Here is a 20,594-nt window from a genome sequence, read left to right as displayed (position 1 = left end):
AAATCTCTTGGCAAATATTACCTCTTCCAGGATTTCACCTCTGCCAGCAGAGAGGCTTCCTGGGATAATTGAGTCGTGAGGTTTTTGTCTGCAAATGTGAATATTAGCTTATGTAGTTCTAATCAATCCATATCAAAACAAAGACATGTTTGGTGGCCACTAGAACAATGCAGTCCTGGATGTTATATAATGTTCCTCTAACAGGGTTGTATTGTTTGTTGAAAGGTTAACCACAGAGAGGAATATAACAGCAATTGGTGAATTACTGAAAATGCTTATTTGCATATCAAAAGGTAATGGTGGTGCAGTTGGAGCCAGGTATCTATCCCATGTCTTCTCCTCTTTCTGTTCTTCTTCGTGTGTCGTCGTGCCACAGGGAAGCAAAAATGTAATACCTGCACAAGGGGGGCTGTTTCACAATACTCTGGCATCCTTTGATTCACTCATCATTAATTTCACATCATCACTGCCATGGTTTGTTTGCTCTTTTGTTTTGCCAGGATTATTTGCTCTAAAGTCCCTTTGGTGCACCTACAAATATCCATAAATCCATATAATGTCTGTCTGTGTTCTTTTGTCATAAACAATCATTCGTGGAAAAGGGTTGTCACACAGGCTGTGGGCTGCATCCTAGTATTCATACAGTATATATGTGGCCTGGTTATCTGTCTCTCCTCTTCCTCTGCGCACTCCTCCACAAAAGTCCTTGGCTTCACCCTCCCTAATGTGTCAGCTGCGCTCTAAGGACACAGAGCGCTGCAGACAGGACAAGAAGAGGCAGCTTGTGCCCTGTGAACTTGCCTGTTGATGTTCTCTGCCGCCCTATCACTGAGTGATCTATTAATCGCCCCTTCCTGTCTCCCCTGCCCTTTTTGCTTTGTCTCCGCAGCTCGTGTGTGTGACAACGCGATGCTGCGCTGTCAGAACGGTGGCACTTGCCACCACCATCAGCGGTGCCATTGTTCCCCTGGCTTCACGGGCGTCCTGTGCGAGAGAGCTCGCTGCCAAGGCCCCGGGGAGTGTGATGACCAATTGTCTGGACGGGCCTCCTTCCATCATCCCCCCATCAGCCGCCAGCTCGCTCTTACCCTTGTAGTGCTCCCGCTATTGATTGTTTCCCTTTGCTGAGAGACCTGAACGGCCTCTCATCCTCAACCAAAACCCTAAAACCACATATGTTGAGGCTGAACTCTCAACCTTAAGGACGTAAAAGGACAAAAGGATGTGTGGACAATGTGCTCAGCATACAATATAAGCAACTCTTTTGTATATCCAAGGCCACAGAGGTGGGTGACAGACAGCGTTGCTAGTGCGACAGATTGTGCACTGATCTGTTATACCGAATGCTAGATGGATTTATGAAAGGCTTGGTGAAGTCACTGCTGTCTTTTAATGTCACAGAGGAAGCGGTTGGAGCCCTCGCTTTGTGATTATGTCATCGGCTTCGTTAACGGCAGACTGGAGACTCAGATAGAGCTACCCACACTCTGAGAGCAAAACTGTACAAAACTAGACACATGATTTCTAAGTATCATCTGAAGTTATTGAAAAATAATAATGTGGACGGGGACATCTTAAAACATCTTGCCTCACTGCCTCCTTCCTTACTTGCTACCTTCTTCTTCTCTCCTTCCCTCACCCCTTCACCTTCTCCTCCCTGTGCTTTGGTGACTCTGGTGATTTTACTTTGCTGAAGGGTGTCTGTTGTTTTGCCAAATGCTGCACATGTATTATTATCAAGCCCCTTGACAAGTACCAATCTCTTCCTTTTTTCTTTTTCAGAGGCTTTGTAGTCATGCTTGAGCTCACCTGTACGGGAAAAAAAAAAAAGTTGTAACATACTGTAACTGTATTTAATTTTTGTATAAAACAGATATTTTCATGACTACGCAAAACTAAAAGATGTATTACTTGTTTTCTATTGCTGCCGACGTGTCCTAGATGTGGACTCATGAGTGCGCAAAGAGTTTGGTTGTATTATTTCTTTGCTTGTGTGGCACATGGGTTCTCTTCATTTGAGAGCTGCTGTCCAAACTATGTTTACAGTACACACTTACACAATACACTTCCACCAAAGGGAAAAAGAAAAAACATGTCTTTGTCTTGTTGTTGAACAGTAGTAATTTTATTAAGTAGTAACATGACATTTGAGACCAGATGTGTAGAGTTTAACGGTGTATTGTTTGTAGATAGGTACAAGCCACTGACAATAGCTGAATGTCATTTTAAAGGATTTTTATGAAAGCTATCAATGCCAATCGTTGACCTATTCACTGAAGCAACAGTTGCTGGTAGCAATATATCAGTCAACAAATGAATTCCTCGTTCTATGACTACAGCTGTTTTTTTTCTAACGTGTTGTAACCATCCTTGTTGTGCTCATGAAACATGGGAGAATCAGAAGAATCTCGAGCCAAAATCCCATCTGCTTTATGTAAATTTAACAAGAAGACTTTGGGAGAAAAAAAAAAAGGAGATTGCACGGCTGTCGCAGAGGTTGTCCAGCTCAAATCTGTAATCAAATCTAATCCTTGAATCAAATGGAAAGAGGGGAAGGTTTCCTGAGCTGGTACGGTTGAAAGCCTGCATCCTGCTGCGGGAGCCTCAGAGACGCGACACGTTCAGGAAATGAGCTTTAATTCATGGAGGGTCAATGAATCGAAATGAAGTCGCATCCCACTGGGTGACATACTGAGCACTGAGAGCAATTTCATTTGAGAGATTAATTTTCTTACCGGGGTTGTCATGAAACACCTAATTGTGTTAGAGTCTACTGTAAGTGCCTCTCATTAAATGACACTGTCGATGAAAAAGAGGAGCGAATGCCTTTTTTGGGAAGCAACTTTTGGAAACTAAGATGAGCTACTTGAAATGGGTTAAAACAGTGTGTGGAGAGATATGGGTGTTATTTATTTAGCAGAGTAAATGTTACATTTTGTGGAAGAAAAAAGAAAAGCGTAAATTTGCTGGAGAAAAAACAACTATGGCATGGTCAATTCATTAAAGTTAAAAAAAATAAATCAACAACATCCTTGAAGAATTGAACATTTGCTAAACATCTCCCCAAAACAGCACTTGTTTTTTTTAATCACACGCACAGCGGGCCTGTCAAGCTTTTTTAAATTCCTACACATGTTGAAGTGGTGAGCATTGGGCTGTATTAACAGTGGTTATAAAGAGCTTTTTTAGGCTTTCCAAACCAAAAATACAAGAGCAAAAGTCTAAGGAATGGTAAAAAAATTTGTTTATTTGCTCTAATGTAAACTGCAAACATTAGCAGGTCCATCTAATTAGCTGACTAACCTAAGGTAAAAAATATCTGTTTATGGTAGCACATCCACTACTGTATGTGGAAGTCCTAAATGTTATTATATCATAATACACCTCTGTCCTGTTCTTTATTGGATTTGGGGAAGTTTACCTAACCAAGATTGTTATCTAAGATAATGTTATATTTGCCGCAATATATATGTTATAATTTAAGCATTGTTAGGCCTCGTCCTTATCCTAAAAGCCTTTTCTTTTGTAGTGAAACACAAAATACAAAAAGTAGAGCATCCAAAGTAGGGATGTTCATAATTAACCGTTTAACCGTTAACCGACATTAAGCATTTTAACTGATTAACGCTATCGGTTAAAACGGTTAAAAGAAATGTTAATGATTAACTCAAAAGCTGAGCGGCTCAGAGGAGCGGCTCGTCTCTTTAAGGAGAAAAGCCGGTCCACCTTAACAGCCCACCTTAAGAGGCAGAGCCGGAGTTGCAGGATCCAGGAAGTTGGCTCCGGTCTCTGGCTCGCTTGAGTGGAGCGGAGGAGTTGTAGTTTCGTAGCATTTATTCACCGACAAATAAACTGTACACACACTGCTACACCTACGTTCACAGCTATAACGCCACCCACAACCTCACACTCACCGCCAACACATACACAAACACACGGTCTGTTGGAAACTCGCTAAAGTTACGCAGACTACGTGTGCGGCGGCGAGCATCCGGCAATGCTAGAGCTGCTAACGTAGCACAAATACACACACTGTTGGCCTCTCGCTAAAGTTATGCCGGGCAGACAAAGTGGTGGAGACTTTTACTGTTAAAGTGGCTCGCGACACTACACGCAGCATCGTGGCTGTTAAGTTAACGCTCCCGGACGGGTGAACTGGGGACTCCCGTCAACGAATATCTGTTGTGCTCCTGCAGCTGGTACACCGCTGCATGCGAGGCACAGATCTTGTTGGTTAACGGTTAATAATGGGTTAAAGAGGGTCGGTTATTTGTTAAGAAAATGTTTCATAATGGGCATCCCTAATCCAAAGTCCGTACTGTAAGCTAAGCAGCCAAACAGCTTATCATACTTCTAATGCAAGGACTATAGCACTACACTGCAATACGAAAAGAAGTACAAGTACTGCAAGTAGCCATCAAAAGTTCTATTAAAACTAGAGTTGTCAAAGTTAATGCGAGAATAACATGTTATCACAAAGTTTTAACGCCACTAATTTCTTTAACGCATCAACGCAATAGATATTTTGGAGGTTGAAGCAGGCTCAGTTTTAAAGCAAGAGTGAAAATACTGGTATTATAAGAAAGAAGAATCGATTGGTACCAACCATGTCATACTATCTTTTCAGGAAGGAGGCCATATAACGCTCCGAACTTGCGCTAAATTTTGGCGAAGAAAAACTGGCATGGACATTTTCAAAGGCGTCCCTTGACTTCTGACCTCAAGATATGTGAATGAAAATGGGTTCTATGGGGACCCATGAGTCTCCCCTTTACAGACATGCCCACTTTATGATAAACACATGCAAGTTATAGTCAAGTCAGCACACTGACACACTGACAGCTGTTGTTGCCTGTTGGGCTTGAGTTATCTTACTATTTGAGCATATTTTTTATGCTAAATGCAGTACCTGTGAAGGTTTCTGGACAATAATTGTCATTGTTTTGTGTTGTTAATTGATTTCCAATAATAAATATATACATACATTCGCGTAAAGCAAGCATATTTGCCCATTACCATGTTGACAAATCTCCCTTTCAGGTACATTTTGAATAGATAAAAAAATGTGCAATTAATTTGCGATTAATCGCGATTAAATATTTTAATTGATTGGCAGCCCTAATTAAAACCCTTTTATAGGTTTTTCTTTTTAAAACGCGTCAGTTGGAAACTGTAGAAAGCATTTTCAACAAACTCATGGACAGTGTTGCCAACTCTTTTCCAATTAAAGTAGCTAGCACTAGCTCCAAAAGTCGCTAAATGTTGCCAGATGACATCAAATGCTCTTTTGCATATTGCGACATCATCACGCATCATTTGCATAAAGCTTAGTGGTTGTGTCGGCTGACCACCTGCCTGTGCGCGGCATGGTGCTCCGCGCATGAGGAGAGGAAAAGACCTTGGCAGAAGAGCCGTGGACTGCGATTACGCTGAGCAGCATGCAAGAGAATGAATTACAATATAATATATTTCTCTCTTTTTCACTGATGTGGATAAGTCGCTAAATTTGTCGCTGGCCGCTTTTTAGAAATAAAAGGCGCTAAGAGGGTCTGAAAAGTTGCTAAATGTCTAAAGTCACCAATATTGCCATAAATAAAAGTCTGCATATGCCCACCTGTCTGAACTCAAGGACCCATTGTTTCAAGAATTACCAAGAATCACCATGGTAAATCTGTTTCATTGTGAACCGCATATGTGCCACGCCAGAGCAGAAAGCTTGATAGGCGTACTGACAGTAACTAAGGGGGACGGGGGCTTACCAAAAGGTCAATTGCTCTTTCAAGCTTGTAGATGCGACTAAAACTGACAAATAACTACGCTCTTACCCCAAATACAGTAATAACATCATTTCTATCCAGCATTGCAATTATATCGCCTTCTGTGATTTAACAGTTTTGCTCAAGGTTCCTGTCTCTGAACTGGCTCTGCAGGATGTGAAGTGGCACTCTTGAGACTGTTTGTGGTGACAGTTGGAGGAAACAAAGCTTTAGAGCAGTGTTTAAGGGCCCGAGTGTGTGTGTGTGAAAGACAATTACCTTTATGACATGTTAGTGCAATAAACTGGTGTTTTATGACACTTGCTCCTGGCTTTGGGCTGCATTTAGCTATTAGCACAAAAAAGTTTTAAGGTTAAACCCAAGTCTTTTGCACTTAAATGCAGATTATGGCACAAAAGGTTGATGAACAACTGGACTGAGACCATTACTCTGCCTCTAGAGCAAATGCAACACACTGCCAACGCCGACATTCTTAGCCACGGAGGGAAAATGAGCGCCATAACTCCTCTGCATGGCTCGCTTGCTGCTGGAGTATTGGCATGGGGATATTTAAGGAAACTCTCTCTTCTTCCACACCCGATTTAAAGACAGAGAAAGTTGCGGCAACCCCAACTTGTGAATGAACATATGCATGCGTATATCTTCTAATGCTATCATAAATAGTTAAACAAAAATGCTGACATTCAAATCTACGTATGGCAGCAGTGGAACATTTCATGATAATGATTTTTTTTGGTACATTTCTGGAGTGCAGCATGAGGCTTTTTTATTCAGGGGTCAGAATTCAATGCACTAAGAAAAGACCTGAGGATTTTGTTCGCTAGTTATGTTCCCCACTGTTCCGTGTCACAGCAACGCCTTGTCCTTCTTCCTTTCACTTCTAAGACTCAGGAGGGGGTATTAGGAGGACATTTTTAGACATGAGCAGCGCAGTCCTTGTGTTCTGCCACTGTCAGCACTGGTGGCACCAACAGAAAGTTACATAACATAAGACAAGGGGTATTCAGTATCTAGGAAAGAAGAGGCTCAGCAACATGACTGGAGCACTCAGCTTATTAGCAATCCAATATCTATATTCAGCTCATCAATGACACTCAAAACACAAACTAGTGATGCTCAGGGACAGAAAGCTAAACTTTTCTGCCAGTCAACAATGTAAGTAATACTATTGCATGCATTTACGCAAAAAAAGTACAGCTTCTGTTTAAATCATGTGTAGAATATATACAGTGCTATGATTTACAGCTCGGAATCCAAGTTAGAGGTCACACGTTCTTTTACTTTTCAAATATAGTACTGTGTTTCTAACAATAAGTTGTCCTTGACCCGTCACTGAGCAAGCTACAGCTGCTGGCCCGACTGCCACGGTAACAAAAGAAATGAAACTATGTGAAAGTGTGGCTCCATATGGAGAGTTGCCGTTTCCACAAAGACCTTCTCTTCCTTTGAGCAGCAGCGCTATTCTCATAGAGCGATAGCTGCCTGCTGCCTGACAATGGAAGTTACTTTATTTATTTATTTTCTTGTCAGTTTGTTTGTTTGTTTGTTTGTTTGTTCAGAAAGTTTTGTTGCAGAAGATATCCACCATTTGAAGAAAAGTTACACCTAGTTTTGCAAAATGATAGCGAGAACTAAATGAAAAACTAATTACTGTAAGGTACATACAGTACATACGTGCTGCATGTACAGAACAGACCGAGAAGCTGAATTGAATTTTTTTTATATTATTGTTACAGTCTCTAATCTATATGTACGTACAACATGAACTCCTTCAACTATGAAGGTCTGGTCACACCATATGTGGTGAAATGTGTGGTTAGCTCAAAGAACGAATATTGCCAAGAAGTGAAAGTCAATTGTTTGTTCCATTGCAACATCAACGCCCAGCAGCCAAGCTACGCTTCCGGTATTTTAGACTGAAAGCGATTACCGGACGCCAGTAAAACGTCAACGTACAAAAGTAAAACAAAATGATTTCTATTCTATTGTCATCTTCTACCGAAATTGCCTGTGTTGAACAATAAAATACTATAAATATAATAAGCGGTTTCAGTCCAAAATGGCGGCAGCGGCTGTTGTAAAAAAAAACACCAGTTTCCTCTCTTTGCTTGTATACTCTTTGGTGAGCTTGCTTGTGTAGGGATTAGCGTACTCACAAGGCTGTAGCAATCCAGATAAACTCTAGCATAGTGTTTCCCTGTGGACCCACTTTTTAAAAATATCAAACCATCACGACCCAATTCATAATAGGCCTTATCTAGAAATCAGGAGAAGAGCAGATTTGTGCATAAATGAACGTTACTGACCATTTTTTACTGCCATTTCCACATCACATTATATTATCTTGAATAGGTAAACCAGCCATTTTGAAGAGATATACGTGTGATAAATCATAACTTTGTTTTATAAACGTTATTGAAAACATATTCATATATTAAATACTTCATAAATGAGGCCAAATAAATCAGTAAAACAAACAGAATGTACGCTAGCCTTTAATATTAGAGTCAATGTTATAACTAGGCTACAATTATCAGAATAATACGAACATACAGGCTCCCTCATGTGGCTCAAAGATGTACTGCAGATATAAATCTTAAATAAAACACTACGGAAGAAATTCTGCAAATTTATTTGGCGACCCTGATAAAATCTCCTGCGACCCACCTGTGGGTCACGACCCAGTCTTTGGGAAAAGGCATGCTAGCCAGCTGGGAACATGCTAGAGATAGTCAGTCAGTCACATCGCTCTCCAGGCATCTATTTGCTCTATGCTAGTTTGTTTAGTCTACCCTGACATTCATTTCATTCAATTAAGTTATTGAAGAGGAAAACTCTCCACGTTAGCAAGCTCATTAGCTGATTGGAACAATAAATTCAGTTCACAATCAGAATCAGTTTTATTTGCCACGTACGTACATATAAGGAATTTGACTCCAACTTTTTGTTTATGTCTCTAAGCGTTACAGAAAAACAGCTTGGGACAACAACAACAAAGCTGGACAAATAAAGGTGAGGAATAGACAGAATTTGTATGTACACAGAAAGTGAAAGAAATAGGTGTGCATATAAATATATGTATAAAGCATCAATGCCCAAAAATAAAATAAAAAATGTCTATATAGTCAAGTCACATTATCTTTTAGTGTAAAAAATAAAAATAGTGCAAATAATAAATGCTGAATGGATATACACGGGCTGGATTATGTACAGAATGTACATGCATACATGTCTATATACTGTATGTACATTGTGTAGGATTTATCTTGGCAGTGACAGATATGTACATATTTAAAAAAAAAAAAAAATTATAATTAGAACAGTAGCAGTGGATATTTTGGTGTTTCAGTCTATTCAAAATATGTATTTGTACCATTAGCTCCCGTCTCATAACTGTTTGCAAACCCTTCCTTTTCTGGAGCAGTATACACTAACAGAGGATGGTTAAAGAAAAGTGGATGGAGCAGCAAAACAACAAATATGATACGATAGCTTCCCCGCCACCTCTCTGTTCAATCAAATGGCAGCACCGTCTGCTTACTATTGATCAATGGCACACATTTGAGCCAATAAAACGTGTCCAGATGTACATTATCCCCACGTCCGAATCGACTGATCGTAGCAATATCATTGAAATTAACAGATTGTTCTGCATAATGTTGTCCTTTTAAATGCTGATGTGACCAGGCCTTACATTAAACTTTAGTCAATAACTTGCATATGAGCAGGGGTTTCTGATTTCTTCCCGTTACAGTAGATACAGCAAGGTTATATTGAAAAGGAGCATAAGTGCAAAGAAGCTCCACAGGGAGAAATCAGTGATACAGGGTAGTATTTCCATCACTGTAAAATGTATCCTCCTATTATATATCACCGCATATATCACATTCTAAGTACACTATTTTTTACAAAATTTACAAAAAAGGACAGAGCTAGAAATGATGGCAACGATGATACTTTTGTGCAGAGAATAGGGATTAAACTTTTATCAGATTGTATTAAATTAAAAGAGGTTGGACATCATATGAGACACCCTGAAGCACACACACACACACACAAACACACATGTGCTTGTATGTGCACAATACAGGCCCACTAATTTACCAACATCTATAGGACCTTCTGCCCGCTCCGTCTTAATCAATTCGTCAGCTCCAGCAGCAGAAATTGTATCGACTCCATTTATGTGGCAACACATCAGGAATGGCAGTTATGGAGGGGTGGGAGCAGCATGCCATCTGTGGCTTTATCAAACTCCTATTCACATCCCTGACATCGCAGGGACAGCTAGTGGGTGGTTCGTCGGCTTGGCACACAGAGCCAGAGTACACTAGAATCAATATACAGAACAAAGAGGAAGTTAAGCTGCCTCCGCTGGAACATAATGGAAATACCTTTCTCCCTATATCGCTCTTTCAGAGGTCTTGAAACGGACTTAACTGGAAGCAATGCTTACGCTCTTCCACCATACATTAGCTCAAGAATGATGTGAAAAACACTATTTCATAAGGTACAAGACATCTATTTCATTTGAAACTATTCTATTATCGCTGAGGACTATACTATAAAGTTTCGATGTCGATGTGGGTTGCAACAATTATTGCAAAAAACATGAAATTGAAATTATTTATCTGAAATGCATAGGCATCTTTAAGCAGAACTGTTTAGAGGCACTAAGCTACAGCTATAAAAAAAGAAATCAGCTTTCTTGTCACGACCACAAACCAATCTGATGTCCCCTCATTTTAATACAATCTAGGGCAGCAATCGGCTCTTCGGATACAGATGGTAATCCTATTCAGTGTCACACACGATCACAGCTCTTGTCTATTTTTTCTCAATGCCAAATCCAGCACTTGTGGCCTTCAGTGCCACACCTAAATTGCAAATCAGCCACGGCTGGGATTGGCACCGCAAGCCCCCGACACCCTGTTGAAGAAATTATTTATGTATCACACCGACGGCGTCCATAAATAAAAGATACCATTCACAGTCTGCTCCAGAGTTCCAGGAGCTTGGAAGAAAACGGTTTATCCCTCATTTCTTCACGTGCTGAGAGGGATGTGGGGTTTGTGTTGGCCCCTGGGTCGCAGCATAAACACCTCTGACTGGGAAACCAAAAATAACATACCTGTAGAATGTATAAAAGATTATCACCTGCTCCAAAGCACAGTCAGTTTCTCTACAGAACGAGTCCCAAAAATCACACCTGGGCCAATTTGAACAGTTATATACGGGATAGTATTTTTGCTCTCTAAGTAGGCACCGGTCTGATAAGACCCTGAGTAGCAGAAAGGATAGTGTATAAGTATTAGACTCCTAGTTCAATTTGGCAGCTATTTTAGATTCAGTCTTAGTCTTAAAATGAAATGGCTTATTAGTTTTAGGAAGCTCTTTACCTCACTTCGCAGCCCCAAACCAGTGGGTTTACCCAAATACAAAAAAAGAGAATTTTCTCAATTATCTAGTCCTATTATCTAACCATGCATGCATTTCATTAGCGGTGCTAACAACATTAAAAAAATCAAGTGCAACATGCATTGCCAGCACAGCAAAGTGTAGCATGATTTGTAAAGGGCAGCACACTGTGACATGCATCGAAATACCTGCACCCATTGTTATCTATGTATGCAAGTCTGCACACTGTACAAGACACTGTAGGATGATACAAGTCAATTGACGCCCGTAGCACACACCAAAAGGCAACAGAAGGAGTTGTCAAGGAACAGCAGACAGAATGCACTGATTGGAAAAAGGAAATGTGATACACTTTGCTGCTTTTCTGAGGAGTCGACATGCACTGAAGCTGGAAAATAGGACAATGATGTATCCCGATGTGTTGACTCGCGTCATCCTACAGTGACGCGGGTCGAGATGTTGTCACTTTGCAGGCTTGCACAGATAACAATGGCTGCAAGTGTTGTGATGTGCGTCAGTGTGTGTTACCCTTTACACTGCCCTCTACACAAAAAGCAAAGCAGAAGCAATGTCCGGTTCATAATTCACAGAACTCAGTTTTCATAGGGACTATTTCCTCTGTAAAACCGAGTCCCCTCCATTGTATTAGGGCGGCAGCAGAAATGGATATCTCAAAATGGAAAAAAAAACTACACGATTGCTGTTATTGCTGCAAATGTGCAAACTTCTGACGTTATTTTAACAAATAGTATTTGTTCCACATTTGTTGCGAACCAGTGTTGATGATGGTATTGGTTAATCCAGCGACTGTTGTCTCGTGTATTGGAAGGAAGAGAGGCACAGGTGGTGATGGTAGCAGAAAATCCTAAAACAAAGATCTGGTACAAAGAAGCGGTTAGAGAAGAAACAGACACAGAAAAGATAGTCGGAGAGACCGACTGACAGGGACACGAGAAGAGGTTGTTTAGGCAGACGACGGGCACAATAAGACAAAGAGATTCAAGTTACAGTGGGGAGAAATAAAGGAGGGAAGACAGAAGCCTTCATCACAAACGCCCGCCATGAAACAATGGTTCCCTGATGGAAAGCGGCAGCAGTAAACACCCCTGTTTGGCAGACCTGGAGGAAGGGAACGGAGAAAAAGAGGGAGACTGAGGGGGGGGGGCGAGAGAGAAGGAGCAGGAGGGGTGAGAGACAGACAGGCCCTGCCAAAGCGGCCCCCATGACGAGCGGCGCCACCTCGTTAAACCTGTCCACAGGAGTCACAGGCAGATGCTCTGCTTTTTCTATGATAATGGCCGAGCTGCTAAGCAGCTAGCGGCGTCACGCTCCTTTGAACAACTATTGACCTCAAAGCTGTCACTCGGTTTCACGCCAGCGCCGGTTCCGACTCGCCACCCTCACAAGGGGCTTGTTGCACCATAAGTTTTAATGCGGGCCTAGATGTATGAATATTGCTTGTTACCAAATGTTGTGCAAAAAATGCCTTTTCTGGCCGATGTGGCCCTCATAAGTTTGTGTTAGGCTTCTGCGCTCTGCATGTGGGCATCAGATAGACTAGCTAAAGATTCATGATCACCAATTATGTCTTAAGACCTTTGAAAACATGCTCCCCAGCCTGTGCAAATTGGCATTAAGGATATGAAAGTGTTACCCATTAATGCACATTTATTCACCGTTTTACATTTAGCAGACCCACCGCTGTCAAGCATCAAAGCACAGTCAGCACATGGAGCCACGAGTCAAGAGGAAGTAACCAGGGTGGGGGGGGGGGAGAGAGAGCTAGACGGAGGAGGAGAAAGCAGCGGTTCTCTGAGGATTAGCTCATTTAGACTGCTTTGATCTGTGAGATCTTAATTGCCGGGTAGCACTGATAGAGTCCTCACAGCGACTTAGCAACACTATCCAGGCGAGGAGGGTGGTCTTGTCCTTATACCTTCTCTGCCTCACTCCTTTTCTTTCTCTGGATAAACTCATCTCAATTCCTAGACGGTATTATTTAATTGTATTTTCTATTAATGATTAGAAGTAATAAACGTCTACAGCTATTCTGGAAGCTCCGGGAGGTTTTACTTTGGCACAGCGGTGCTTTGAGTGAAACACTAAAATAGTATAGCCTGCTAAATGATGATATTTAGCAGGTAATGTTCACCATCTTATGCCAGGTACACGAGAATCAAGATGATTTTTTGGGCCCTGTTCCTCCATCGTCAGCAAAGAGCAGATTTTTTTGATGGTTCTAAAGATTATCTTTCCAGATATTCCTGTGGCGTGAGGTATGTTAAGTGTGTTTTTTACATCTCCCCGATCTGCTCAGAAGTCCATCCTGGCCGCACGGATCTCAAATCATAAATATTAAACATGTTCAATATTTATGATCAAATGTCCTGTGGGGAACCATGTTTGTTTACACCAAAGGCACATTTGATCATGAGAGATTTTGCGAGATGTTCTTGTTGTTCATGAATGGAATGTGTTAGTGTGTGTTCTGCTGTTTTGGCCAAATCGTTGCTCTCCACACACTATAAGAACAAAACTGTTAGATTTAACATAACATGTCGTTATATGTGGGGTCTCTCACATTGTCAACATCTGTTAAGATTTGAAATATCTTTTAGTGTAGGCCAGCCTTTAGTTTATTGTTTAGCTTGCTAATATTTACTAAACCCTAAGTGCAATTGAGGCTGTTTTGCAGATATTTATAGGCTACTGTAAACCAAAGTATTGGAAAAAATGAAATATTGACCTAATAATGATGGCAAAGGAAAAGTTGTCCTATCCATCTAGCAGATATGGATATATATTTCACTGGATAAGTGATTTATTTGGCCTGCTGGTTGCACTATATGAAAGCACTTATACCTAAACAACACAGCTGGTTGCAGAATGTTTCTCTTCCAAAAAACACCTCATGAATGTTTTCTGATCTGCCACCTACATCGTTGAGATCGAGGTTATGATAGTTTTGACTTTTCGATTTCATTTTAGTTTACTTTTAGTTTGTTTTCAGAGTGTTTGCTAGTTTTAGTTTAGTTTCAGTTTTTCAGAAAGGTTTAATTTTAGTTTTTATATATTTAGTTTTACAGTAGTTTTAGTTTGTTTTTCTCAGGGCCAGGTAGACTGTCTCAGAAGTATGTAGCTACATACAGCACAAACAAATACATGGCTGACCTTCATGTTTAATCTGCTTTAGTGAAGCAAATGCAGCATAGCGCCATCTCCTGGAATGTCAAGTCCGCTCAATTTCTATGCATCAATGTCACGAGAGTTTACGGATATTTATGACCTATCCTTTTTTCGGTTGTGATATATTATTGCTAAAAGAAAAAGTAATTTACGTTCATTTTTATTTTATTTTTAATTCTTTTTTACCCAGGCAATATCGTTTCAGTTCAGTTTTTCTTAAAAGGATATATTTTTTATTTAGTTTCATTTTACAAAAAATATTTTTCACTGCTTATTTTTGTTTTAGTTTACTATAATAACCCTGGTTGAGAAGCGGTTAACATTTGTCAGCTAATGAGGCTTTGAAGTTCAGTGATGAAGATCTTTTCTTTCAACGAATTTCTGCTTTTTAAGACTCCTCCAACATTTTCCAGCTTCCTCTCATTGGACATTCTCAAATCTGGCCAATCATCATCCTTCCCATATTTCACGAACCAATCAATTAGAGGATTCTGCTCTTAAGATATCAACCCATATCTCCCCCACCACCACCACTGGCGGTGTCTACCCTTTAGGGGATATTTATGAGTCAGCATTTTATGAAGGTGCTTCACTTTGATTAGAGTCTAAATCACCAAAAACGTTCTCTGTTGCCATCTTAAGAAATACTGTATATATTTCTAAATGATCACTCCTCATTGATAAAATGCTTGATTAGGATTGAGATCACAACGTGGTTATGGTTAAAAAAAGATTGTCTTCATGGTTAAAAGATATCAACGTTGACTGTTGACGGGAGCAGGGCGTGACCATCCACTATAAATGTGAGATGAGGTGACAAGAATCAGAAAGGTTCTGCGGATTTTAATCAATAGGATTGTTTTATTTATTAGTATAAATAATAACATAGTATTTGGTTGAGTTCCCCTTCGTCATGTCAAATCCTGATTTAATCCATTAAATAGTAGATGTCAGCTACAACAGCTTCTTTTTTCCTACACTTCTCTTTTCTCTCGCATGGCAGGTTTTTATGCACCTTGTCTGAATACAGAAAAACTCTGGTAGTAGTTTTATGATTTTTGTAAGGTGGGTTGATGGTCACAAGTCAGCAGTTGAATATAAATCTTAAAGTCTTTTGGAGAGTCGAGCCCTTTTGAGAGGAACTGAGAGCTCACCGTATTTGAGGGCAGCTCCAGCTTTTGCTAAATCCCTGTTTAAACCCCATATAGAGATCCAGAGGGGCTGACTGGCAAAGACTGGGAGTTAAGGAGATCATTCAGACAGATGAAGATGATGCATGGCTTCCTTCGCTCTCTCTGTCTGCCTTTTGTTTCTCGCTCACATCCGCACACATACCCCTACACACCATCCTCTTTCTCCCTGCACTTTATCTACTCCATGCAACCTTGTACACCCATTTCTCTCTCTCGCTCTCTGGCTGCTGTCCAACTTCTCTGTCGTCGTCTTTCATCTCTTTGGCTAAGACAGGAACAGGCAGATTAAGGAGAGGAAGAGTATTAAGGGAGCCATTCTTTCTGCCTCTTTGTGACGGGAGGGTTACTGTTAGCGCAGCGGAGCCCTCCCTCTGCTGAGTTTGGTCATTAGAGAGGCTGCAGAGCAGTGGGGGGAAAGTAAGCCTGAGGGAGTGTTTACATTACTGGAATACTGATATTGTGAGACACTAGTTGTGTAAATGCACGTATTTCTGTTTAATCCTATAATTCAAAATCCATAAAATACAAAAGGTAATAGGCTTAATTAAATTATTAAGTATATTAAAACAGTAGACAGAGCACATCACCTGATAAACAGCACTATAATGAAGAAAATAGTTTCAAAGCATCACAACACTGCAGGGAAATGTGCCAAATACCAGTACAGAGACGTGGTTAGAGACATAATTTGACAACAACTACCTGTAGCTGCATGCTAAGAGTTCAAAGGGCTCAAAGGATCCAAAGCTGTATTCCAACAAACTTCCAATCAATTGGAAAACATCATGATAAAACATAATTGCTGAAGGCAATGTGTCGACTGTATAAAAGAAGTGGACGTAGCCACCGTGATGTCACCCATTGGTTTGTGGAGTACCGTTTTGAAGCCTCGAGTTTGGCATTTTTGCCATCCCCATCTTGGGTTTTTCGAGCCAGAAGTGACCATATTTGGACGAGAGGGTGGAACTGGTGAGGAGCGAGGGGAAAAAACATGCTTAAAACAAAATGCACTACCGGAAAAAAATTAACAGACAACCCCTTAGAGTGTCTTTAGTACAACCAAACGCCACTGCAGCGACTTGTCAACCACAAGGTAGCTACGCCCTAAAGCATACCCTGCTTTATCGTCTCTTTTAGTCTAAATGGGACCATAATTTACTAAATGAACATCATGCTGTATTGAAGAAGACTTGAAACAAGCGATTGAGACCATAAACTCATGTTTACAATGTCTACTGAGGTAATAAATCAGGTGAGAAGTTGGGTCATTTTCTCATAGACTTCTAAACAATCAGACTTCTTTTTGCAACCAGAGGAGTCGCCCCCTGCTGGCTTTTAGAAAGAATGCAAGTTTAAGTCACTTCCGCATTGGCTTCACTTTTCAGAACTGGGGGTAGCCCCTTGAGGCAATACCGCCAACCATGACATTAGGCTCATTTGAGATGAGCCAAGCGCGCAATGCATGCCAGTTAGATTCAACTCCGACTTGATCCTGACTTGCTCTGACGTCATGCACACATGGGCAACAAACAAGCCTATTCTTCCCCTAAGGACGTCCCTGTTTGTATATTAACTATATTTATATATGTTAATAAAAACTTATTTGGACACAGCGAATATTTGTTTTATTTAAAACATGCCATGGAGCGATAGATTGAGTTGGTAAAGCTAAAAATGTTAGCTTGCTTTCCGTGATATCTCCTTTTTGTCTATGACCACAGACACATATCTTGTCTCACACATTGGCATGCAGAATGAGGTAGAAAACAGTGCACTAGCTAACGTTGTTGGGGAGGCTGGACACAATGTTGTCACAAATGAACAGGCCGAGAACAAATTATGCGTTAATTCTAATGTAATTAAACCAGATTTTTTGAAAAAGTAATAGCTCTATTATTGCTATAAGAGTTGATTTACTCCTCAACAGCTGAGAAGATTCCTTCCATACAGAACAGGACAAATCACTATTGTAGAAGTTCAAATCTCCCCTCACACCATACTTCAAGCCATTATTCTTTATTTCTACATGAGAGTGAACACACATGCAATAAATGCATCAAAAAACTCATTTACTTCATTCAGAGAAAAATAACATCTAGATATTTGACATGAGGTGAGATTTGAACTTCATTTGAACTACTTTTTTTAACTTTAGATGAGCTGTTCTGCTCAAGCAAGAGAAGAGGATCAACGAGAAAATGAGCTTGTTTCACAAAAGCAAGTGGTTCTTACATGCAGGGTGGAAATGGTGGCAGCAAATAAGAGATACATATGGGAGTCCTAAAGGGCTCTCTAATGCTCATGCATGGGTCACAGGTGTGGGGTTTGTTTTAATTAGTGAAATGTGTCAGAATTAACGAGAGAGGAATGAAAATAGCATCTTGCAAATTTGGTGAAAGGGGCCCAAAATTGTTTACAATTTTAGTGAACCAAATTTAGAAAGAAAACATAGACCTTCACTGAACTTACATGTTCCTATACAACAACTGCTCTCTGGTAGGGCTGGGATGATTCACCTATCTCCCGATTTGATACTATCACGATACTTGGGGGCCGATTCGATATGTATTGCGATTCTACAAGTATTGTGATTCGATATTACAATTTATTACAATTATTGTTACCCTTTTTAACACTAGACCATGGGAAAAAGTTGAATCCTACACTTCTAGGGACATTTACTTTGGAAAATATCTAAATTAATACAGTAAGAATGTTTGATTGTCAAATATATCAGTCATTGTCAGAAATTATTACATTACTTTTTCCAGCAACCCTTAAAATCAAAGAATAAAGACATTTTCCTCACACATTAGTGGTATTTTCTTTTTCATTTATAAGGCACATGTAATGTTTTATACTTCTGGATAATATAATCCAATCAATCTTATTTCTATATATGTATTTTGTATATACAGTTCCCTTTGTTAACACCTTGTTTTGAAAACCAGATATAGTCACACGTGTATACTTCCGCTAACTTTGCCAAGTGCGTCGCTAGCTTTGACCGTTCTCTTTATACATCCATGGTCAGCTCCATTTGACTGTATTTACTATAAATGTAAGTATATGGGTGCTCTACAGTTGTAGCATCGGCCGATTTGACCACGGAGATGAGAGTGACGGCTGGCTTCACTGCACGTTACCGCAATACGATAACGTTTCCTGTCCATGACAGAGTTAGCATGCAGCTTTAGCCGTGATGTCTAGCTCTGCTTTTCCTGGCAATGTGTGAAACCCAAAGTGTTTCCATACTTTACTGTATGTGTAGTGTTTACCACTTTGGATTTAACATGGGAGGGTTCAAGTCGTATCCACGCAAACCCTCCTTTTTGTATTTCCTCGTTGCGGGCAGTAGCGGTTTGTTTTGGTTGACGGTACGGAACGGATATGACGTCACGTTACTCAGACTACAACAATAAAAGCGGTAACTTCCTTCTACCTCCGCATAGACTCAAATGAAGCAAATATATCAATTCTGGCATTAAAGAATGAATATCAGTATTGTAAAAAAAATAAGTAATAATAATAGTTTAATTTAGTGAAATGTGTCAGAATTCACCAGAGGAATGATCTCATGTTGCAAAAAGCAGCTTGCATGTTGCAAATTTGGTGAAAGGGCCCAAAATTGTTTCCAATTTTAGTGATCCAAATTTAAAAAAAGAACGTAAAGCTTCCCTGAGCTTTTTACAGTATGTTCATATACCACAACTGTCTGTCTTTTCTGTTCTTCTGTTTGTTTAGCCATTATCTGAGCACTGGCAGTCCTCCACTGCACCTCCACCACTGTGTCAGACACAGCTATGATTTGTGATGCAACCACATAGCCTTGGCTCCTGCAATGCAACATGTGTCTGAGGGGAAAAATAGCCTATCAAATTTCAAAAGTACAATTCAAAGAGTGTGCTTTTTATTAAATATTGATGTCACACACATGGTTAGCGGGATGTTAACGTTTGAAGGAAAACAGCATCACTTAACGCCCTTGTGCTACCTTACTCTACAGTGAACAGCTGTTACATCACCCTTGAATCATTCACTCTGAAACCAAAAAGAGTTGAGGTAAACACTAAATCTGTGGAATGTAAAAGGGCTCGCCGGTGTCTACAGTAAATGATCAAAAGATGAAGCAGCTCGCAGTGAAGTAACTACCTATACCTATACCTTGAGGCTTATAAAGAGCATGTGAGGGCCTACAAAGTAGCTCTCTCCCAGGCCAAAACACAGTACTACTCCACCCTCATTACCAACCAACAAAACCACCCCAGACTGCTGTTCTCCACCATCAACCGGCTCCTTCGCCCCCTCGACCCCCCCCTCCCCTCAGGTGCCCCCGACCTCTGCACTAAGTTCCTGGACTTTTTCCAGGACAAAGTCGAGTCCATCCATCAGCAGCTCCTGGTGCCTGCCCACCTCCCTCCACACACACCTCAGCCACTGGGCGTGGCTCCCTTGGATGTTCGCCTGCCTCAGTGCTCCCTCTCCTTCTTCTCCCCTGTATGTGCTCCTCAGGTCGCAAAGTTGGTCACTAAGGCCAAAGCCTCCACCTGTTCTCTGGACCCCATGCCCACAGCCTTGGTCAAGGCGTGCCTACCTGCCCTGTGCCCCATTATGGTGAACATCATCAACTCCTCCTTGGCATCTGGTCTTGTACCCGACAGCCTCAAGATGGCATCAGTCACTCCCATCCTCAAAAAGCCAGGTCTGGACCGGGATGACAGCAACAACTACCGACCGATCTCCAACCTTCCTTTCCTGAGCAAAATTCTGGAAAGAGCAGTGGCCGCCCAACTCCATCAACATATGGCCAACCATGAGCTCTACGAAACGTTTCAATCTGGCTTCAGACCACACCACAGCACAGAGACCACCCTCATCAAAATCACAAATGACCTCCTCATCGCTGCAGATTCTGGTCACATCAGCATCCTCATCCTCCTTGACCTCTCAGCTGCCTTCGACACAGTCTCCCACACCATCCTCCTCACCCGCCTATCTGACTACCTTGGCCTCACCGGTT

General features: G+C 40.9%; 1 protein-coding gene across 3 annotated transcripts in view; it reads left to right on the top strand.

Annotated features, from left to right (window-relative positions):
• The window catches only part of LOC141777538 (netrin-G1-like), a 77,435-nt gene extending 74,210 nt beyond the window's left edge, over window positions 1-3,225 (top strand). For 2 of the 3 annotated variants that reach the window (XM_074651889.1, XM_074651888.1), the window contains exon 7: window positions 890-3,222. In XM_074651889.1, coding sequence (XP_074507990.1) covers window positions 890-1,128 — 239 coding nt within the window. In that variant the 3' untranslated portion in view covers window positions 1,129-3,222. Of the gene's footprint in view, window positions 1-889 lie in introns of all 3 variants that reach the window. The other variant, XM_074651890.1, reaches the window with a different exon arrangement.
• The last annotated feature ends 17,369 nt before the right edge of the window (window positions 3,226-20,594 follow it).

This window comes from Sebastes fasciatus, chromosome 11 (genome assembly GCF_043250625.1).
Source record: "Sebastes fasciatus isolate fSebFas1 chromosome 11, fSebFas1.pri, whole genome shotgun sequence".
Taxonomy (NCBI): domain Eukaryota; kingdom Metazoa; phylum Chordata; class Actinopteri; order Perciformes; family Sebastidae; genus Sebastes; species Sebastes fasciatus.
This window is presented reverse-complemented; position numbering and strand designations above follow the sequence as displayed.